A 25,169-nucleotide genomic window follows, 5' to 3' on the forward strand; every position below is an offset into this window, starting at 1 on the left:
GCCTAGATCAAAGAATATTGTAACTTAATTTTTCAGCACTCTGTATTTAAACGATTCGAATATATATTTTAAATTCATAATCGGTTATAATTTATAAAATTTGCATTTTTATAACAGTTCCCTACTTACAATTTACTGCTGCTGTCGTTCACGGAAACTCGCGATGATATGAACCGGTAACTTTGAATTAATACTGCCAACTTCACATTGAATATTGTCCTTCAACTCTTGAATAGGGTAAACTAGGGTCTGTTGGACAGTCGGGCATGTTGGACACTCTGTACTTTAACGTGTTACCTCGTCACTTGTGGGCACCACATTCTGCTAGAAGTCAATGACGGAAGTAGCCACGAGTGGGGCTACTTCCGTCATTGACTTCGAGCAGAATGTGGTGCCCACAAGTGACGAGGTAACACGTTAAAGTACAGAGTGTCCAACATGCCCGACTGTCCAACAGACCCCAGTTTACCCTATTACTCAGCCTAGGAATTTCAGTAGAATGCAGTCTATATCAATCAGTATGGTAAGACACTCTGACGTGAGAGATACAGATAGGCTGTCTTACATAAAAATATTTAATTGTGACTTCAGATTACGCGACTACAAAATCCAGTTAGCAGAAAATTTGAGCCAGCACGACAAACAAATTTGTTTAGTTTGTTAGTGTTCTTTATTTTACATGACATACGAATAATCCAGATTTTATTGAGTACCATTTAGTGAGAAATGAAATCAATTTTTTATGTCAGAACTCGCTAAATCCATAAGATCTATGAAATAATTATATCATTCCACATTAGAATAGTTACAGCATGAGCTGAAAATTTGTGGTGTCAACAAAATTTAGCAACAACCCATATAACTCATCGCAACATGATTTTGCGCGGATTTTCCCCAGGGTTATCATCTTCTGATTTGGTGACATTGAGTGTCCTTCGCATTCATACGATTTGACAACTCCAGACTTTTTATGGGGTTATTTCGAATTAGACTGGGTAATAATCTACAATTGGAAGACAAGATTCACAATGATTCTGGCAGAGTTACAAGTTCATGTCGTGGCAAGACTGAAGCAATGCAATGTAAATTGGGGAGCTCACCCACAGTTATGTACTTTTTACAAAGTTGCCTCATTTCTGTAACTAAAGCAAATTCTGAAGTTTAAATAACTTATATAGTAGTTTTACTGTAAGTTTTATTCACTTTATAACTCTTTATTTCATTACAGTACAAAAATAGTTCTCTTAAAATGAACCACTTGTATATTGAACTAAAATGCTGATATTTTTCAGGAATACCAGGGATCTGCAACAATGGGGCACTTAAGTATCATCACCATGGCAGTGATGGTGATTGGAGCTACAGCGTACATGCCTCACGAAAAGGTGAGAGGAAGAACGAAATGCATAAGTCTACCACACCATGTTCTCAAATACATTTGGAATAGATTTATAAGGCTGCTATTACATTATCAGAGTTCTTTGACAAAGAATATGATAAAATATTTTATCAAAGATCTTTGATAAATGATAGAATTTGGGGTTTATTACACTACATAAAATCTTTTATAAAATATTTGATCAAAGATAACCTAAAATTAGGAACTAAAGCTCACCTAACACTTATTTCGCAACAGTTAACACGTGTTCCGAGGGTTTGTTGATACTGATATTTACGCGTTGAGTTTTTTGATTTCTTGATACTAATATTTATGCGATAAGTTTATAATACTATGAATGAAGAACAGTATTATGCTTGCTTAGCTGGATTAGTTCAATTATTACCTAAGCATTTTACTGAAAAAGAAATAGAAAAAGAAACGCCTGTGATTTAAACCGTGGATTGCAAAACGAGACAAGAGAACTATCCATCAGAAATTATTGAAAGAGCTACAATGCGAGGACTTGAAAAGTTATACAAATTATTATAAAATGTTATTATATAATATTAATATTATATTATACAAATTATTTATTTACAACATTTAATTTCCTTCACACTCCGATATCAGAATTCTTGTGGTAGCAACAGTCAGTTATATTTGCGTTCCGTCATATTTGTTTCAAGGTGTAGAAATCTTTTATCAAAGATAACAAGATGCACTTACATTTTATAAAAGATCTTTTATCGAAGAAACTTTTATAAAAGAAAACCTTTTATACTGTCATATATTTTATAATATATATTTTATAAAATATGTGTCAAAGAACTTTGATTGTGTAATAGCAGCCTAATAATAAGTGATGAGTAGGGAACGGATTTCTAGTTACGTACCTATTTGTTTGCTACGTCCGGCGTCCGTACTAAACATCTCATTAAGCTATCTCTACGTTTCATGTACACTGAATCTCGCTATTAAAATTCTATAGGACCTAAAATGAGCCATAAAATCCTATAAATGCCTTAAAAACTATGGTTGTGTCTAAAGATAAATTTTTAGTACGGTATGTTTCGTATTTAAAAAAAATACCGATAATAAAAATGCAAAAATTCCAAAAAGTAAATTACAAGAGGAATTATATATACGGTAACAAAAGTATCTTACAGATAAACGCTGGTCTGGCAAGTTCCTTCCATAATGGTCTTAGAAGTGGAGGGGAGAAGATTTTACCTAATTTCCTGGAACCGAAGTTTGTTTGGAACAGTCCATTCTAGCATAAAAGGAATGGTATACTTCGCACGAAAACATGACGACCTTCCCTCATCCCCTTCTCCAGTTAACTGCAGGCACGCGCAAGGGATAAACCCTTAGCCGAGTTGCCAATTCTTGAAGTCATTGTGATTTGCGAACGTTTTTCAAACTGTGTTCCGTGAAACCGCGATTTTCAAAAAGACTATATTATCAACAGTAATCTCACTAGACGTTTTGATTTATCTAGAGAAAATCAAAACTCGAGTGGGATTTAATTGACTATTACACGATTAGAAGAAAGTATATAAAGATTAGAAGTAACGAAGTACTCCAATACAATAAAATATTAATTGACTTACGAAAATACAACTGTCTTCAAATGTATTATTGTACCATCTCAACATTACAAATATGATGCTAGATGCATGCTAGATGGCAGTAGTGTCTTTATACAGACACTGTAATGATTACTATTCAATAAATCTTAATATTAAACAATCTCTGATACGTGACTATCCATAATATCATATAGCAGAAATTCTTTTTATCCTCTCAGAGCAGAAGCTATAACATAACCTAACTAATATACACAAGTGTTAGAAAAGTTTTAATTAACGACGATGACATAAAAAATAAACATGAATAATTTTAAAAGGAATAATTATTGAATGTACAATTTTCAAATTTGAATGTGGTTGGTGGTTCAATTGATGTTATATTGGACGTGTGCATAATAGAAGTGGAACTGATTTAGGCCTACATGGTGTATTCAACTTATTCAGAATTTCCGAATGAATAATTTTAAAAGGAATAATTATTGAATGTACAATTTTCAAATTTGAATGTGGTTGGTGGTTCAATTGATGTTATATTGGACGTGTGCATAATAGAAGTGGAACTCGTTGATTTAGGCCTACATGGTGTATTCAACTTATTCAGGATTTCCAAATGGTGCTCCTCATTTATTTGTAAATCGGATTTCAGAAGATGCATAGGTATGATCAGTGATTTTTATTAATTCTTGTTCTTGAATGCCAATGCGAGTCATATTTGAAACTGCTGTGCATCGACTGGAATGGTTTGTAATTTTATATATATTTTTGACGTCCAGACCAGCGCAGTTTCAAATGTTGGCAAACAAAGAAACAAATGCTAGGGACGCGATAAAATTAAACAAATGCTAGGGACGCGATAAAATTGTGCGATAAGCAGCCATGATTGGTTGAAATACGTCCTTTCGTACCATTTTATTGGTCAAAAGTAGTATGACGTAGTAAGAGTGTAATAGTCTTTGTAAATATACCTTAATTTATAATTACTAAAACAAAATTGGTATAAAAATGAACAAACTTATTTTAAAAACACTTTATATTTATATTTTCACTAACATGTTTTGCCTAAATAAACAAAAAAATGCAGACTTCTATAGTAAGTGTTAAATTCTCATGTTATTGAAGTTTCAGAATTTTATACTTAATTAAGGATGTTGCGCTGGTAAAATTTTCTGAAACTGTGATCATTGAATAGTTATAGAATTTATAGTACAAAAGAGTAAAGTTAGATTTTATCAGCTTCGCCTTGGGTGATAATTTCCACGAACGCATAAAATCTGTTTACTCTAGTATGCTATACAAAATTTTATTCATTACTGGTATGTAAATTTAATTTTAAATTGTAGGGCTTTTCTTTGTACTGTGTTGTTGCCGAAGAAGTTCATATATATTCATTTTACTATTGCTAATATGTTGGTTGTCATGTAGAGTGATTTAAAAACATTTAATTCACTGCTGTAAGTTAGAAAACTTTTAAGCACTGCTGTGAATAATGTCATTATTTAGGTTGCTAAAGACGGTGTTGCTGTTGGCGATATCTCTTTCACGTACTGTTCACGTACTGTTCGGCGAAGTAAATCACGTATAAAATCGTCTGTATTACCGAATTATGTTTTAATTTGTTTATTTTCTCTTTAGTTGGTGAACCGTAATTCTTAATTTCTATGCCTCATATATCCAACTCCGCAGGTTGCGTCCGATGTTAAGTGATTAAGATTTATACTTATTAAACTGCCTGAACTTTCGATTACTTTATGGATAGAATTTCTAACGTTAGACACGATTTTAACACTTTGTTTTCTTAGCTACGCTCCTCTGCAAATAAGATATTCTGTTTTCTTCGACAGTGTTATTTGTTCTTGTCGTGATCATCAGGTGAATCAGGAGGCCTGACTGCGGATCATCTGCTCCAACACTCATTAATCATGGCCGGAATAAATTTACACATATCGAAGCGCACAACGGTATAAAACAACACGTCGACAAAGACACTGAGAACGGGTGAAACCCAACAGGTAGAGGCAATGACTGCTAGATTTGGCAATGCTGGGATCTATTGTATTTCTGCTACGCGGCTAGGGGTTGAGTAGAGGATGGGGGTTTATGAGGGATTACCAATTCCAAGAACAGAGGCCGTCATGTTTCCGAGCCAAGTATAGGTTCTTCATGTTAGGTGAGAGCTTAAGAACTAGTTTTCGTGTCAATGCGCCCCCTAACCAATCAGCAATCAGTCTCTTCGGGTCTTCAGTACAGTAGAACTCATTGTCAGCACCAGTTCTTTATGCATAAATTCTACCTAAAATGGTATAGTTGCTAAAATTATTAATTGCTAATGTTATAAACCCTAAAAGTCCTAAATTTGATTTTGTAAAGTCCTAAATTTCTTTTTTTTAGCACCTAGAAATCCATTCCCTAGTGATGGATCATCATGATATTCCATAATTTCATACTGTACAGTAGAACATTACGTAAATACTGTTAGACTAATTTACATTCTACAGGATTTAGAAGGAATGATGAACAATGTTATGAATACACTTGTTTAGATGAAAATTTCGACACTACAGAAATGGAGAGAGGGAAGTCTATGTCAAATTCTCATTAGTGTCATACCACTCTCCAATTCATGTCAGTGTGATGACTTGTCTATGTTAACTTTGCTCAGAAGTTTACGAAATAATAATATGCCACTTTTTTATATATTCTCTGTAATGCTGAGCTAAACATGGCTTACTATGGAAAAAGGTCACACTTAAATGCCATACTTATTTTATTGTTATATTGAAATAAATATTCTCTCACCCATCGCATTCATACCCGTTCGCTCTCACTGACACACACTGACACTCACGATCTTATTCATATTTACTGTATGATACCCACGCGCACACTCTACACACTCTCACACACAGTTTAATATACTCATATTTTCATACACACAGGCACTGTCTTGACAAGCCCCACTTTAGCATGTCTCCATGCATTCTGGAACTTCTTCATACACCCTGAGACGTCTTTATCCAATCTGACACATCTTCATGCAATCTGACACCTCCATAACACACTATGATACTTCCTCACGCATTTAGACACACACACTCATACACTCCGATATCTATACACTAGTCCTTCTTGTATGCTATTTGATTTCACTCAAGAGTCGTAAACTGAAGAAACGCACAAGTCTGGATTCAATAATATAAGGATACCTTAATCAAAACCACCACGCTATTGTTTTGTGAAAAGTGTACGCTTTGTGTACCGTATTCTTCTCAGGATCATTTCCTGACGGACGTACTTCTAAGGGAAGTGGTTGACAGGATGGGCAAAGATCTTGCAGACGCTGCGGACGCATATCTTGACTTTCCTGAAACGAACAGGTATGTAAAGCAGGCATCTGTTAAAATAATCGACATATAGGAGCACATGTGACTCTGCCTAGGAAATGGGTCTTCAATTCGGAAAAATCAATGTTCTGTTTTTGTTTGATTCTATTTTAGAATCAAATTCTGAACGTTTTAGGAAAAAGTTTAATGTTGTAAGTAAAGATTTGAACATTTTAATAATGATTTCAAGTTAATATTATGAAACTGGTCTCCAATGGGGTAACAGCTTTAATGTTAGTTGGGCTAATATTTAACATAAAAACATTTTCGTTGTATTTCAGTTTGCTACAACATTAATGTTCGTGTCATCACGTAGCTCAAAATTTGATCCAAATGATGGCGATAAGATACAGGAATCAATATCTTCAACCAATCATATTTTTTTATTCTCCTGTAAAATTACAAGTTCCGAGTTGTTGCCGCCTTTTCCTAGCCGTGATCACATATTTAGATAGGCTATCTCTCCTCTTTATAACTAATTTGAAGTTTTGTCTCCATTTTATAGTCTTAAGGAAAATAAGCAATTTTCTCATAACCGTAATTTATATTACTTTTGCTTTCATTCTGATATTAATTGATAACATATAAAGTTATAATAAGTATTTATGGTTGCGTATGACGAAAGGCAGATTTATTACTACTATCTCTAATGTTCTCTGTGAGAATGGATATAACAAAGTATAATTCCCTAAGCCTGGAACGGATTCCATGTAAATACAGTACATATCTAGTTATTAAAATAAGAACGTTACATTTCAAATATAAGGATGAAGGTTTGTCAACCGACTAAAATATTATTTTATAATCTGTATCAGTGCAAAGTGAAATCTGTACAACGGTCCCGGTACAGAAATAAATTTCAACCAGTAAACATCAGGCTAACAACCAATGAAGTTCCAAGCAGAGATAATTGTTTCTGGCAGAACGAACAACTTCGAAGGTAAGATCGGAGTTCAACACGAATGTTTTCTAAGCTCTCATATTTGCTGACATTCCTCTCCAAGAACTGAAGAATCAATGCTTCAGGAAATTTCACGAGAAATACACTCAACGAACCATTCCGGATGGGTCAACGCTTAGAAAAACTATGCTTCAACCGTGTATCATGAAAATGTACAGAAGACAAAAGAAGAAATTCAAGACAGTTCAATTTGTTTTTCCATTGATGAGACCACAGATAAAGGCAACGTAGTGATTGTTTGTTAAGTTGACAATATTCTGAAGGTATTCTTTTACATTTTGATGTTTAAGAAAATTACAGTAACAAAACTGTAGCAAATCTGTTCACGAAGTTATTGATAAATCATTAACAATGGTAGCGCATTACTTTCTGTTAGAGATTCCTCCCCTTACAAATTATGATGAAAGCTGGATAATCATTTACTTTTGTTTATCATAAAATGACTCATTTCACTTATGTATCGCATGTCTTCCATCTTATGACAGAAGTGGTAAGAGGCATTTATTATTTCAAGCTAAAAGATGAAAATACCAACTGAGTCCACTAACACATATCAACTGAGTCCCAAGCGTTGCGAAAACAGAATTTTTATAGTTCAGAATTGATTTTAGAATAATGACTGTAAAAATAATACTAGGCAAGTGGTTTTTAATCACTTGAATGGCGGGATGTATGTGTAAAAAGATACGACCACTCGTCGCAACTTTTATTGTGAAAGTTTTCTACTAAGTTACAGCTGCGAAAGTTCTACGGTGTGTTCACACGTAAGCCACGTTACTATTTCGGTCTCGGTACTATTGCAGTCTGGAAGTCGTTATTAAATTGGATCCTGCTGGTATGTTTTGAGATTCAGTTGGTGCGCAGAGCCCAAAACGGCCTACTTCGTAAACCGGTGAGACGACAATCCCTTTTGGCGTAGAATCCAAAAATCCGAAATTCATCTTCTATTTTCGATGTATAGTAAATGAGTTCATTTGCGTATGTAGGTACGTATTATAAATGGTAGTTCAAGAAAAAAAATAAAAACAATAATATAATTCGCTATATGATAAAATAATTGAATGGTTGGGAACTGCGTAAAACGTAAAAGTATAAAATATGCGTGATCTTGAAGGTATATTTCTGCACTTGTCGCAGCTGTTGTCACTCTATAAAAACTGACGTCCTTTCGTTATAGTCGTTAAAATTTTTCTCGTATCTATAAGGTAGAGTGTGAAAAGTTCTTTTAACACTAGAGCGAAAACTACTTTTCATACTGACTTCCAACTGTTTCTCACTAGATATCACACAGCTAAAATCGCAACTAATCAATGAAGCGCTTCAAACATGTTTAGCTCTACTTTTAAAATGGACTGCTTTCGGATAAGAAACATAGACCTACTTTAATTAAATAAATTACTTCAGCGATTATTTTGTTATTTACTACATGAAACAAGAATTACAAATAATAAAAAATAGGGAAAGTGAGTTTGTACCGGGGACTACTTCTCGAGCTATAATCCAATGGTCTACTACTTATCTATAACATCGCTTGGTTGTAATGTGTTGAAGTTTCATTATTAAAATGAGCGCAGCGGAGAAGTCGTGAGACTTGTTTACACTAGCAAAAACGAATGGTTTCCTAAAGAATAATATACGATACATATGTTAAACATGAATTTTGTTCATAGGACTTGCTTCACTCGATCTATGGCATCGATTCACAAACATCCTAGTCCCAAATTAAAATATCGTATGCATGATAACAGTTTTATATATATATTTTTTCCTTTTTCCCCTTCTTTATGCATGCTGATAATTTTATAATATAGATACCTTGCTTATTCATTGAACTATTTTACATCACAGTTTTTACTTACCAATGCATAATAATACTTTAGTTTGATTCATAATATGGTTTTTACTGAGGGCATGAATAATGAACAGGGCATGAATACTCTGAATTTCGTATTATGTATGTATATACATAATATAACCACGAATACTTGAATTAATGAAGATACTATTTTTATTTTCATTAATGAAATCTTTCCACTTAGTTGTACATCAACCAAGCGAGATAGCTCATACGTTAAGCACGGCCCTCGCATTCGGGATGTTCGCGGATCAAATCCCCGGACTGACCAACCTGACTGTGGTTTTTCCGTGGTTTTCCACAGTTATTTAGGCCCATTTCATTAAAACGGTCAATTTCCCTTCATCTTCCCTGTAGAAAAAGAATTTAGATTTCATATCATATCATTCACCTTCATCATTTCATTCCATAGATATATTCAGGTCATGACGCACGTATTCGCCAGCTTGCAGGAGAGGGGTCCTCTCCGAAATCGTCTCTGGGTTCAAGCATTTCACAATATCTCTGCCAGGATTCATTCCTTAAGAACACTTCCGAGGGTGCTTCGATACCTTAGAAGTTTTGTCGGAATGGATCCTATGCTGCTTGGTCACCTTGGCGGAATGAACTTAAGGTGGGGGATATAGGGGCCCATTGGGTGAGCGGATGAGGGATCTCATGCGGACGGTGGGCTGGTACACCTCATTCTCATTCATCCCATAATTCGGTATGCACAATAGGCTACTGTCGAGCCGACGTGCTGAAGGGTCGACTCTAACCCTCCCCTAGCCACACTACACTCTATACTACTACTACTACTACTACTACTACTACTACTACTACTACTACTACTACTACTACTACTACTACTACTACTACTGCTGCTGCTGCTGCTGCTATATCGAAACTTAACAATGGATAAAACTTGTGGGATTGGAAGATAACATTAAAAAAAGTCAAACGTGTACATTTATTTTGTAAGTACTACTAAAACTGATTCAAACTGAATCAACGTCAAAGGTAAATGGTAATATTGAACTATTCAGACTGTCCCTGAAACGCCGTCCATATTATTCAAATAGGTAATACAAATCACGTCATGAGGGACGGATAAACGTGCTGGTTTAATGACTTTTTAACACTTAAAAGAGAATAAACTTATTTTATCATAACTTCCATCATTTCTGATACTCCTTCATAATCCATCCAACATGACACATGAGCCATACGAATATAGGCTTATGGAAGAAATGCCCGTCGTTTCAGGAACACGTTGTATATTTTTCACATGCAAGGCATCATCACCGGAGACAGAATTATTTATGACAAAACATGAACCCTTCGAATGAATTTGTTTTTTACAGTGAGGTTCAAAATAAATAGTTCTCTTCAATGGAATTACTTCAATTAACGAAGGTTGGGTAATTGTATACGTGCGTTAAAACAATTATTAGTGATGCCCCTTATCTTGGTGAGAGAACATGTGCTCGTACGTAGGCGGAGTGGCATTACCATCATTGGCTACAGGTCTCCAGGGAAGACACACCCTAATATTAATGTTTTTTTTCTTCTTTTTGCATTGTGTGTTATAACAACATGACAAAAATGTAAAATGAAGTCCAAGGAGAGAACAATTTAATGCCTTTAAGACGAAATAGTCTAATCCAGAATAAATAGTCTCTTAAATTTGTTTGTTGTCGATAATTATAACTAAGATAGTGATGAACTGATGGCATTGCCTAGTCGACGACGGTGACGGTTATTATTATAGTGCTTGCAGGTCATAATGTCCATCGTAGAATGTCCATTACATTAATGTCCAATCAATATTATGACCAATGACAAAAATGTCCACACTAAAAATATGTCCAGTTTTCTTGCGCCAAAATGTCCACTCAATAATGTCCATCAATGTCCATCTTTTGAACCAATTCGATATTAATATAAAATTATTAGAAATTTAAATTATTTTAATAGCGTTTACAGTACAAATTTATTAATGAAAATGGTTACTAAACGTGTTCAAGCAAATGAGGAGTCACACAATGTACGCAATTTAATAAAGTTAAGAAAATTATATCATTCATTAAGTGAGAAGTTACAGAATTTACACGATTTCATCAAGTTAAGAAAATTACATCATTCCTGCTCAAGAAGAACCGCAATGTTTAATTTTAGGTGGTATGATATTGCTCTGAGGTGAAGCTTCTCAGTCCCCTGATACTTATATTGCTGATAAGATCATACTATTTGTAGCACCCTTCGTTCACTTGTTTCGTATTTCTTGTTTATTGGGCGTCTCACATTCACATGACCAGCCTGTATTTGCAGTATCTGACGTTCTGTTTCATTTTGTTCTTGTCTCCCATGTCGAGAAGTCGCCAAACATTAACATGGTTTGCAGATACTATTCTCTGGAACTTCGAATCAAATTCTTCAACTACATGTTCTTCGTCCGATGGTGGCCATGGAAAGTCCATTCCTCTGGTGTAAATGTAGGATCAACAGCTCTTCGTCTTCTTTGCGCACGTCTACCCCTTACATAAACATGTTTCATATAATCCACAAGGTCCAGAAGATCCTCATGGATGTCCTCATACAGGATCTCAATGTGGTTTGTATGTCTGGAAGAGGAATGAACGACATGGCTAATAGTTCCTTCATTTGCTGTCTGCATGTCATATTGTCTACTATTGCAGCAGATTCCTTGGTCACAGTATCATACTGGAATTGCAATACTTTGTGGATGTTTTGACCATGTGGACATTTTGGTATAGACTAGTTGCCTTGTGGACGTTTCCGGCGGTGGGTCTTTTGGGTTGGATGATATAGTGCAGGACAATATGGTATGGACATTTTTGTGCATTGGATATTCTACGATGGACATTATGTCTGCTCACCGTTATAGTCGTCAGTGACAGATTAGCAACTTGTAATGCTGGGACTGTAAGGTTGTGTTTGTGATTATGTAATCATTGTCATATTTGCTTAAGTTATCATTATAAGTTACAAGTGCACAGAGATTCTTTTTAACGCAGGATTCCTCTGGGAGCTATGATGCCGGGGCGCAACGTAAAGGACCTCGAAACGGAGGAGCAGCAGTTTCCCATGGACTATGATTCCTTAGGAGACTCGGGTAATCCAAACCCCAGCATCCGTGATCAGGAATACCTGCAACACAGTTCTCTCTGGGGACACCAGTACATGGCAGGTGAGAAGGCACTACGAAGGGCGCCGCTATGGCTGTCCGGTGGTTAGAGTGCTAGTATTATAATTCTGTGGACCAGGATTCGATACCTGATATACAACTTCTGCTAGGAAAACCTGCGGTTCAGGTAATGCAGCGATTTTCTCCGGGAACTCCAGTTCCCCTGTGGCATCACAACAAATCTCCATCATCTCAACTCGTCTCATCTTGGGTGTAGCGTAGACCAGCCTCCTATGGAGCACCCTGTCAGTAAATTAGTCTGTACAACTGGCTTTATGTGGTTGAGTGATGAAGATCAAGTACCCGTCATTAGTTAAAAATTAAAGCTGCGAAGCGTCAGAATTTCACTATTATATTATTATTGAATATTCTTCTGTTGCTCTAAATAGATAAACTTTTCGTTTTGCATTTATTTTATAATTATAATTTAGATAGCAAGAATTCTGAGTTTTATTCGAGAACCACTACTATGTAAGCATTAATTTCGAATGAACTGGTGAGGGGGTAAACATAATAATCACGTAAATTTGAACCGTTCAGAGCAGAAGTGATATAAGTAAAAAATAGGTAATGAAGGTTAAAGTAAACATTCTTTAAAATACAGCGCAAAGTAGCAGTTAATATTCAATTTATTTAAACTATTAGTGGTCAGTGGATAGCAAGAAGGTCATATTAATTGCTACTTTGCGCTGTATTTTACAGAATTTTTACTTTAAACCTCATTACCCAATTTTGACTTACACCACTTTTGCTCTGAACGGCTCATTTAAAGTATTTCAAAGCTATACACTTTTTAAAATTGCTTGAACGCGTTTTAATTATTACATTAATTTTGTGTGTGATACAAATAATGTAGTCTTTCGTTTATTGAAGATAAAGTAAGGAGGAAGTTTTATCCAACATTTATTTTAAAAACGTTTTTAAATTATCAGTATCTGGATAGTTTTAGACAAGTACGAGTATAGAAATGATTGAGAGCTATTTACGGAACATGAAGAACTTTGTTACACCATTAAAGCGAAGTGACAAAATTCTTCAACCTCATAATCTGAAATAATGTTAGGCCTATACTTTCTAAACCTTTCTAATATTGTGAAGTGTGAATAAAATAGAAAAGGGATAGAGGATTAAAGAAAATCTTTACGATTGCGTGTGATGTATTTACAGAAATTATGACGATGAAATTGCAATAAATAAATACAATTTGTTTTAAGATTTAAGTGTGTCCAATGAACTGATCAATAAGCTATGAATAATAGTCACCCTACATTAATAATAATAATAATAATAATAATAATAATAATAATAATAATAATAATAATAATAATAATCTATTGAAACAGAATTTGGAAGACCTACTTTTTGGGCCACAGAAAATTTAAAATATAACAGTTATACTATATATTAGTAGATATGAAAACATCACATAAATGTTACTGTTACTTATCCATCTGAATGTGAGTGATACCAAGCTTCTAGTGTCATTCTATAGTTACGCATGTTTTGTGCATGCGCTAGTTTCGTGTTCATGACAAAACACCACTGAATAACAAAATTTGTTTAAATATTTTGGAACCCCCACCCACATGGATTATAATAAACTCTTCCAAGTTGGTCATATTCATATTGCTACTCACTTTGTGTACAGGAGTGAACTTGTTCACACTGTTGGGATTATCGGATATTACTTATGCATTTCCATGGCAATTGAAATCTACTATACGTTGCACAAAATTGCTTCATTTTCTTTAGTATACACTTGTCTCATGAGTGAGCCTTATAGGTGTCACTTATGAGGTTCAAACCTGTCTTCGGACAGTTGACTAAACAACAACAACAACACGTTAAAAACTACCTCACAAATTGGACTGAAATAATATTCTATTTTCTAATGAAGATATGTCGACTGCTTTAGTTATTCTATTAGGATATATTTCCCCATTAATGGCTTCTGTTTGGAAGTCATATTCTAACACATAGTTTTGTATTATTATTAGAAAATAAAAAAAAATATTTGTAAAGAGATATTTAAATATTAATACAAAAATAGGCTATATATATTTTTTATTTTAAAAGTTAAATTATTACTTGTACAGTCGCCTCTACATTGATGCGGACTGCTGCAATCAAACATCTTACACCTATTACCAGAGTAATTTCTAATTACATCTCATAAAAATAATCTCTTAGCGATTTAATATGAAATTTATTTAGTTTTGTGAGTACAGTTAGATAGGTTTTAATTCATTCACAGTGTTCTGCCCAAGGGTAGGTATTTCACTGTAAACCCAGCTTTCTCCAGTCTTTCCTATTTTTTTTGCCTTTCTCTTTGTTTCCTCATCTGATCCATATATCTTAATGTCATCTATCATCTGACATCTTCTTCTACCCCGAACTCTTCTCCCGCTCACCATTCCTTCCAGTTCATCCTTCAGTGGGCAGTTTCTTCTCAGTCAGTGATCCAACAAATTCCTTTTCCTTTTCCTGATCAGTTTCAGCATCACTCTTTCTTCATCCACTCTTTCCAACACAGCTTCATTTCTTATTCTGTCTGTCCACTTCACATGTTCCATTCTTCTCCATATCCACATTTCAAATGCTTCTATTCGCTTCTCTTCACTTCGTCGTAATGTCCATGTTTCTCCACCCATACAATGCAACAATCCATACAAAGCACTTCACTAGTCTCTTCCTTAGTTCTTCTTTCCAGAGGTTCACAGAAGATTCTCCTTTTCCTATTAAAAGCTTTCTTGGCCATTGCTATCCTTATTTTGACTTCATGTTATTGCTTATAGTACACCCCAAGTATTTGAAGCTGTCCACTTGCTCTACTGCCTCATTTAGAATTCGCAAGTTTATCGTCTGTATTTTTCTTCCTATGACCATTCTCTTCGTCTTATTTGCATTTATCTTCAGCCCATACTGTTCACAGTTGTCATTTAGCTCCAATAGCACATCCTTTAGTATCATTTCCTCTTCCTCTAATAATGCCGTATCATCAGCAAATCTTATGCACTTTATTCTTCTTCCTCCTACTATCACTCCTCTCATGTTCTGAAAATAATTATTTACTAAATCCTCCAAGTAAATGTTGAACAGAGTAGGTGATAAAGGATATCCTTGACATAGGCCTACTCCTCTCCCAATTTTACTTACTTCTCATGTTTCTTCTCCTATCCTGACTGTCACTCGTTATTTCATATAAAGATTACTGAACAGACTTCTCTCTTTCCAATCCATACCAATAGTATGCAATGTTCTGTTATGCTCTGAATGGTGCATTTTGAACTCAACCCATCTTTGTACAGCCCAGAAATCTCTTCGAATGTGCGCAGAAATTAAGCATTGTTTGGGATTCTGTGTGCATCTGTGCGTTGTAAATGATAGCTCAATTGGAGGTGACAATAATTTATTTATGTTCATTTATTTTATTATATTCCACAAATCTTACATGATCATGTACTCACAGCTTTGAGATGTGTAGCAAGTCCAAAGTTTTGCAAAAAAGACATAGGCAAGCAAATTAATGAAATTTACAAGCATAAACAATTCATCAGTTGAGTAGAAGGTACGAGTATGGAGAAATTTTGTTAATTCTGTTCTGAATCTTTATCCTTGGTCCTTCAAAGCTTCAAGATAATTGAGCAATGCACTGAAGACTGTAATATAAGAATAGTGAATTCCTTTCTAATAGTATCTAAAACTAAAATTAAGAGCGGGTAGATTGATATTTCATTTGTGTCTTATGAATGTTTTGATTAGTAGATATTATTGAATTGAATTTAATTTAACAGACAGGGCACTATGACCCAGGACTGCGACCTGTTAAGATCTATTGCGCTGACCCTCTGCATCTTGTATTTTAAAATGAAACATCATCAGGAAAAAAATATACTAACAAGGTAAGATCAATATTTCTAAATTTGGAGAACTTTATACCTACTGTCCTTTTATGTATGCCTGTCTTTATCCTTAGGGCTTTCTTTTCAAAATAAAAATTATATTTAGCTTCATATGAGTTGCCCCAGATTATGAATTTATTCATATTCAATTACAGAATGACACTGTGCATAATATTCAATCTTAAGCGTGTTTATATGGCTAATAGAAGATAATGCATAACAGACAGAGTTTAATTTAGGGGAAATAAATATGTTCTATATATATGTTCCACTTCATCAAGTGATTATCCACTTCCAAACCAAGACACGGTTTGCTTATAAAATCTTTGAGATCATTTCCAGTTATTCTAATATTGTGGGAAAACTAAGGTTCATAATTTCTCCCACATTTGAACATTAAATGCTAATTTATTTCCATTAGAACATTAATTCATTATATGTAGTATTGCATTAGAAATGTTTATAAAATGATCATATTTACTTAATCACACTTGTATCATCTGTAAATAAGATTACCTGGGATAATTTTTCATGGTTGAGCCCAAATAATAATCATACACTAGAAACAATAGTTAACCTAAAATTTGATCTCTGCTGAACTTCGCGTTTAATATTACTAAATTCTGAGTCAGTAATGCTGAGTTTATTTGGTATAATTATTTTCTCTTTTATAAGACACAAAATGTAAATCAATCTAACTGTAAGATACCATCTTTAATATTATATAACTTTAACTTTTAACAATATATTGTGATCTGAATAAACATTTTAGATAAGTAACAAAATATTCCTCAAACATATAATTTTGAAGTTAAGGAATCCACTAACCTAAACTTGCATTCTCCGTCAATTTTTGTTTCGTAAATCCAAACTGCTCTAAAACTAATATTAGATCGTCCAAATGAAACTCGGCCATCGGTAATGAAACCAAAGCAATTACGTTTAATCCTTAGCACTCGCAAATATTGTTAAGAAACTTCTCCCTTTGCGACACCAGCATTTTGAATTACTTCGTTCAATGGAAATGTGGTCAAGCTTTTGCTCAGATTACGAGATATATGGAAATCACATGGAGAAAAATCATGGCTTTAAAGGTGTTAGTGTTTCCCAGCGAAACCATTGCAACTCGTCCCTTGAATTCGAAGTATAAGCTGGAGCATTGTAATGGAATAAAATCACTCTTCTTGTAAAAAGTCCTGGGCGTTTATTCTTAATGTTTTATCCAAGATGCGCGAGAGTGTCTGTATAACACTGGGAATTGATGCACTAGCACTGAACCTTGATAATCGATTAAAACGATAACATGACTTTCCTTGTATTTCCTTGCAACTTGAGCATTTTAGGGTTGAGAAGATCCGGTGTGATTCTATTCCATGCTAGACCGACTAGAATGACTCGTCACCTGTGACAATGAAATAAGTATAAGAACTGATTTTAAGCCTTCTCCTTATGTCGTCTGAGGTTCTGTTTTGGCACATGATTACACGTTCGTTTTATGCTCAGCAGTTAAAGAGTATGGCACCTACTACGCTCACACTTTGTGATACTGCAAGTGTTCGTGGATAGTTTTATGGATACTTTCCAGGTTGATATTTCGTAATGGACTAGGTTCGCTTAACGGGTTTATTCTATTCGCTTGAACAAGAGCATCAACTTGTTGAATTGAATTTCGAGTGATAGCTTGCCCTAGTTGTGGATTCTGACAGCAAAACCGCTTACATCTCATTTCGTCTCTTTATATACAGCAACCGTTCTGCGATGCATTTCAGGGTGTAAGCTCTTCTGCAGTCAAAACAACACTTTTCACTTTTGGACACTTCCACCTATAGTAGCACCATTCGCTATTCTTTTTTCACTTATTCGGAGCAACAGTGACATGTATGTCAACCACACCTACCAATAGAATGTAGGATATTTATAATTTTTTTCAATAGTTGTTTCAAATATCCCTAAAGCAAATTCCAGTCGATACTCTGCCTTCAACGTGGTCGAGTGGAATAGAAGGCCTGATGAGCTTAACTGTGCCAAATAATTAAAATTATTATTATTATTATTATTATTATTATTATTATTATTACTATTATTTGAGACCTAGAAATCCAGTGTTACACATACCTCTTATATAACTAATCGTAATATGTTCCCCAAAATCTCAGGTATTTAAATTGTGAATTATATGTACGGTAGGCGTATATAGAAGTTATTAAGGAAATTTATAATATAATTTGAATCATTTACTTTATTGACTTTGATATTCATAAAACCATTATTTCAAATGTTGAGATATTAACTGGATTCATTTTGTGTAATATTGACATTTGTTTTAATTTTATTATCTCAATTTTGTATTTTTCTATTTAAAAAGTATCCCTTTTGTCTCTTTTATAACTTGCGACAAACTTTTTGATTAGTTCTTATAGTAGTGAAGATTATAGGGATCATTACTGTCCTTTTATAATACATGAGATTTAAATTCCCGAGTTATCCACATGTTTTGCTTTTGAATTTCTTAAAACATTGACTTAAATATATTAATTGCAATAATTTGAAAATGTAGTTAAAATGAATTGAATTTACTAGTAATATCAGTGACACAATTCATTTTGTAGACATAAATTTGAATTAGTAGTAGATTTAGCGTTTACGATCCCATTCTTTCAGTTTTTATCTGATGTCTTGAAACATTCCAGTGACATTGTCAAATAGGAATTCAATCTACGTTTATTTATAACACTACTAGCGACTTGTGCAGCAAATGCTGCAAACTAAGTTCATTAGACGTTAAAATAAAAATTTTTAAGATTTATTTTCAATGAAGAATACCAGAAATTTTGAAAGTTATTTGCTTCCATTATAATGAAACATACTCCCTCTGAATGTTTTTTTATGCCAAATACTTTTTTCTTGAACTTATCCAGCTTCAGTTTTTGAGTTTCAATGCGAAAACGCAAGTGACAATGTCAGAAAATCAGAAGGTTTTTCATGTGGGAGTAAAGCAATAGCTATTTCAGATCACTGTGGATTGTAGGTGAAAGTTAAAAAAAATGTCAGGTTTGCTATGCTTTCGAACAATAGACATAGCATTTTGGTATAGCTGCTGCATGTAGAGCTGGAAATGTAAAGGGTAAAATCATTTTATCCTGCTAAGAGATCTTGCTGAAATGATCGAGAGTCTACAAAATTTTGTAGGACTTTTATTTTATCAGTAAGTAATGCCTTTTAGTCTTTCCTTAGGAACTGTAATTTTTGCGCTCTCTCGAGCCAATACTGAAGAGAATGACGCATATAAATATCTACACCACACCGCCATTAAGTATATGAAAAAACCCAACCCCACATGATTAACTATAAAAATAGTTCACTTTTAATAACAATATTATCTTACGTAAGTTTTGTAGTTATATACTACATAGCCGTCACTCATTAAATTATAGAAATGAAGATCTAATTTCATATATTCTCTACATCTACTTATATAACCCCAAAACGTTTCACTTTCATATCATCAATATAGCATTAATATGTATAATTAATGAAACATAGGCACATCATGACATTAACTATAATAATATTTAATTTCTAATGGTAATAATGTCATCAAACCACCTCAAGTTTTGTAGATTTTAATATCCAATACGCAGCTGTACTCAGAAAATTGCACACCACAGAATCAGGCCTGTAAATTATTTTTTGTAAGCCTTGAAGTATTTTAATAACCAATTCAATTCGAACTCTAAATATGTCAGTAATCCTGCAGATCATGACCTTCGTGTAATATTGTTTATTGTAGTGTGTTTGGGTTTTGTTTTATTTTGAAAAGCCATTATTTCTCAAAACTGACGACAGATGGATTTCGAAAAATAGGAAAATGATGTAGGAAAATTGACATTTCACTGAAAACTTCTATTTTTCTGAAAAAGGTTGGGCTCCAGGCTTCAAAATGAGAGGCCATTTATTAAAATCCGTTCAGCCGTTTTCCCGTAATTTCCATTACCAGTTCAAATTATATATAGACTATATATTAATGTACTGTACTACTTCTACCTTACATACTTAATGTGAAACATAATATTTAAGTTAAAAAATAGTTTAATTTACTTCTACTGAAACTGTCTAAGAGATAATTTATGTTTGTCTCCACAGATCATGAATTCCATGTTCATCAATGTTAAAACCGTGATCAGTCATTTATATCATTCCCTGTTTACAGTTTGTCGTCCTCCACAGATACACAATATCAATTATCGTTAACTCATTCGAAATAAGAGCCAAAGTTGTCATGACGTGACAAAAATTATGAGAAAGCCGTCCTTAACTTTGGAAAAAAATATTTCTCTCGTAACTTACCCTTTCCAGCCGTACAGCCACTGCGTGTTTCATCTATTATGTGCTCGTTTGCGTATGAATTTAGCAATGAAGGAGGCATTTATATGGACTAATCATAACAGTTACTAGTACCTATGGAGCGATAGTCACACAGATTTTAAGAAATTCTTCGTGTAATAACTGCTCTGTTACTTCCACTTTTATTTCTATTTCTACATTACTATGACTTTTTATATTATTACTTCTAATATAATTTACTATTCCTAAACCCAATGCTATATCTACTTTATTTACCTCTACTACTATTACTACTACTACTATTACTACTACTACTACTACTACTACTACTACTACTACTACTGTACTTCTACTTATACTCCACCTTCTTAAATATTTACTTTCTTTCTAGTTTAAATTCTATTTCAACTTCTATTTTAATCTAAACTTCTACTTGAGCTTATAATTCATCTTCTAATTGAACTTCTATTTGAGTTTCTATTTCAGCATCAATATCAGCTTCCACTTCATCTTCAACTTAAATACTTCTTCTACTTGTACTTGTACTTATTCTTCTACTACAACTTATACTTCTACGCCTATCGCTGCTACAACTTTTACTTACACTACAACATCTATCACAACTTCTTCTTCTCGTACAACTTCCACTTCAACTTCTACGTCTACTACAACTTCTACTTCTGCTTATAGTACTTCTACTTTTATTTCTATTTCTGCTTCTACTTCGGCTTCTCTTTATAGTTCTTTTACTCCTATTTCTACTTCTGCTTCTACTTCTACTTCTGATTGATTTATTTTTCTGCTTCTACTTCTACTTCTGCATCTACTTCTACTACAGTTTGTACTTGTACTACTACTACTACTACTACTACTTCTGCATCTCCTGTTTCTGCTACTTCTATTTCTACTTCTGAGTCTACTACTACTTATACTTCAGATTCTATTTGTACTTCAACTTCTGGGTCTGCTTTTACTTCTACTCCTATTTCTACTTCTGTTTCTGCTTATACTTCTACTTTTGCTATATGTTTTACTTCTACTTTTACTTTAACTTCTAAATGTATCACTAATTATAATATTTTAAATCTGCTTTTACTTTGGAACTCTACTCCTATTACAGATACTACTTCTACTTATACACCTAGTTCTGTTTTTACTTACCCACCTATCTTCATATGTCCTTCCACTTTTACCTCAACATCTAAATTCACTATTTCTATTCCTGAAAATACATCTATTTGTCTTTCTAAATTATTTTTAGTGCTTTTATTCTGGATCTTTATCGTCCCCCTCATTGAGGGCAGATTATTTTGTTAAAAATTAACATATCTTTTCTACTAGTCTTAATTTTTTATTACTGTACTTTTCCTTTTTAGTACTATTTATATTTCTGCTTCTACACCTACTCCTATTTAACGCATCCTCTACATCTAGTTTTTTTCTACCCCGATACCGACCTTCCATACTTCTACTACTTCTTATACATTTACTTAAATTATATATTGTCCACTATTCTGAATTTTTATATAAATACTTCTCCTTCTGCTACTAGTTTTATACTTTCTGCTGCTTCAAATTTTCAATTTCCAACTTCTACGTTTTACTTCTATATCTACTTTTACTACTACTGATTCTATTGTACTATTGCTTGCATTTCAACTACTAGACCGACTACTGTTAGTACTACTTCCGACCGAGGACAATTATATTTTAAAGGAAGATAATGTCATTAGCATGGCTTCCTACAGGAGGAAAATAAAGCTGAGAGGCATTTGTCTCAGATTATGGCACGTAAAATCTCCGTCTCTAATAGCCTCTAGATAAAATTTGTCTGTCATAACTTGCTTAGGCCTACGTTCAATTTCGACGTTGAATAATCTCTACTGTTGAAAGTGTTGTTAAACTATACTGTCTCTCCTATCACATCTAATTCTGCTACTAAAATGTCCACTACTACTATTGATACTACTTCTGCATTCCATGTCACAAGTCACAGCTTTGCGTTTCCTTGCTTTATTCAAGTTTTCTCTTATTAAATTCATTAGAGAACAATCGAGGACCTGAATTTTAAAACTCTAGGACATTTCTAAATTCCATGTACTAATTACATGGATATAGAATGGTTTAGAATTCAGGTGATTTCTCATGAGGCCAATAAACTTGACAAAGAACAAGTATTAGACTGTTTAACATACGATATCATACCCTAAGACATAACACTATCTTATATGTGTTTAAATCAATTTTCCATTTTTTTGGAGTTGGTATGTTTTAAAATTCAGGACCTCAGTTATATTGTAAATTGATATCTAGTTTTGTACAACTTCTACTTTCATTGCATTATGAAATAGTGATAATATGCTGCTACTACTACTACTACTACTACTACTACTACTACTACTACTACTACTACTGCTGCTACTACAACTACTACTACTACTACTACTACTACTACTAATAATAATAATAATAATAATAATAATAATAGGGGTAATAATGATATTATACGATAAATTGATGTCATAAATATTCTATAATTTGAACAAATTGAATTACCGGTACATTCGAATGAGAGGAAGAAAGTTGGAAAATCATCCAAGGATATGAAATTGTACAACAGACCGGAAAACAGTGTAATTTTACGTGGCAGTGTTGTTAAACGTTCATTTATATCCGTCTCCTAAAACAAAAATCAAGAAATACAGTGGACTCTCCTAAGTTCGACAAAACAGAATTGAAGGTTCAGTCCAATAAGGGGAGTGGGTGTGGCAGGTGAAATGAATACAAATTCTTATTGGTTATATTTCAACGAATACAGTGCTGTACTTGCATTGCCTGCCTGCCCTGAGACTTGTGTATGCGCTTCTACTACCACAGTGGGTTTCGACAGTTACGTCTCACAAAAGGCACAATTCTCAAATAGGAAAAGAAAAGTTCATTAATTTAAAATCAGTGAGCAATATGGATGTCCTAATCAATATAATATTCTGTTTTCCTTTAACAAAAGTATCACTACAAGACACAGAACCAATTCCCCTTTCAAATGGCAAACTCATTTCTTAGTGCCCGTATAGGGGCGTGTTTAATTTTCCTACGTAAGCAGTCGAACTATAGGATTTCGAACTTGATTTCTGTCGAACTTAAGAGCTTCCACTGTAGGTTGAGGTAAGAAAAAAGAGCACTATGCGTGTTTAGAAATGTGATCCGTATTCTATACAACATAAATAGTTGTTACACCCACATAATACAAATAAACTTTACGAACATTACTAATCCAGCAATGTGTAATCATTGATACTGCCATACTGTTGGTTAGAGACGGTTTGTTGCGCCATGTCATAGATGTAGAAACAACTAACAGTTTGAAGCTATGCTACTTACAGGCACCATCATAACAGAAGGCATAGGAATGGAGAACCTGTCTATGCCGAAAATATATCACTTTAGAGATAAATTTAACGTGTAGGTCTAATTTTTTCACACAAAAAGATAAGAAAGAATTTATTTGTTTATTTAATTAATAACCTGCTAACCGACGAAGATTTGCAAATAACAAATATAATATCAAGAATAATCTTCTTTATTTGTGATAAATATGTAGTTAACAATAATGCAAATAATATCATAAAGGTTTTTTTACTAATGGCGTCATTCTCCCATATGAAGCCAGTTGTGTTGACCAATTTACCAACAGAGCCGTTACCCAGGGTGCACCATAGGTGGTTGATCCACGCTACTACTGCTATAAGATGAGAGGATGATGGAGATTTGTTGGTGTGCCGCAGGAGAACCGGAAGTCCCGTAGAAAACCCCTGTGTTACTTGGACCACAGGCTTGCCTAATACAAGTTATAAATCAGAGTACGCAGTAGGTCAAACCTTGGTCCGCAGAGTTATGAGTCCAGCGCTCTAACCACTAGACCACCGTGACGGCTAACAAGCTTTAAATACAGCATATTTATTACTAAGCGAGTTGGTAGTTTGAATGCGCCGGGGATAGAGATTTGGAATTTTGTTTGTAATAAAGATTATGGCTTCTCATGTCTTTCTTCAGAATACTTGTTATTGTCCATGAAAGATCTGCAAATTACATACCTCTAAATACTTTGAATAAAAGAAGGCGTTAAGATCTTGACGTCGGGAATACACGAAAGTTGTGTGAATTTACGTTGGACAATTTCTAATTGTGCGGATTGAATTGTTAACAGTATTCAAACCTGTAGATGTATAGCCTATTCTAGTTTCGATGCTACAAATAAAAGTAAAGTATCGATAATGCATCAGGCATAGAGGGAAAATATGTTGTGGATCGAATCAATCATAACATCCTAATTGCATTGTTATAAATGAAATATACATGCTTATGAAAATAAACATATACCACCTAAACATATAATAAGATCTTTGACACCGTCTATTCTGTGAATTTGATTTTGGTTTACATTATAGTTAAATTGAAGAGAAGTAATTTTCCTGGTGAAGATTAACAACATTCATTTTGTAAGAATTTACTTTGGTGCTAATCTTTTCAGACGTTCTTACTAAGGCCAATGTCACGTTGAAGATGTTAC

General features: G+C 33.8%; 1 protein-coding gene across 4 annotated transcripts in view; it reads left to right on the forward strand.

Annotated features, from left to right (window-relative positions):
• The window catches only part of 7B2 (Secretogranin_V domain-containing protein 7B2), a 254,094-nt gene that overhangs the window by 211,629 nt on the left and 17,296 nt on the right, over positions 1-25,169 (forward strand). For all 4 annotated transcript variants that reach the window (XM_069831080.1, XM_069831081.1, XM_069831077.1 and 1 more), the window contains 3 exons: positions 1,293-1,385; positions 6,241-6,344; positions 12,184-12,356. In XM_069831080.1, coding sequence (XP_069687181.1) covers positions 1,293-1,385; positions 6,241-6,344; positions 12,184-12,356 — 370 coding nt within the window. The remainder of the gene's footprint in view (positions 1-1,292; positions 1,386-6,240; positions 6,345-12,183; positions 12,357-25,169) is intronic.

The sequence above is a fragment of the Periplaneta americana genome, chromosome 7, assembly GCF_040183065.1.
Source record: "Periplaneta americana isolate PAMFEO1 chromosome 7, P.americana_PAMFEO1_priV1, whole genome shotgun sequence".
Classification (NCBI taxonomy): Eukaryota; Metazoa; Arthropoda; class Insecta; order Blattodea; family Blattidae; genus Periplaneta; species Periplaneta americana.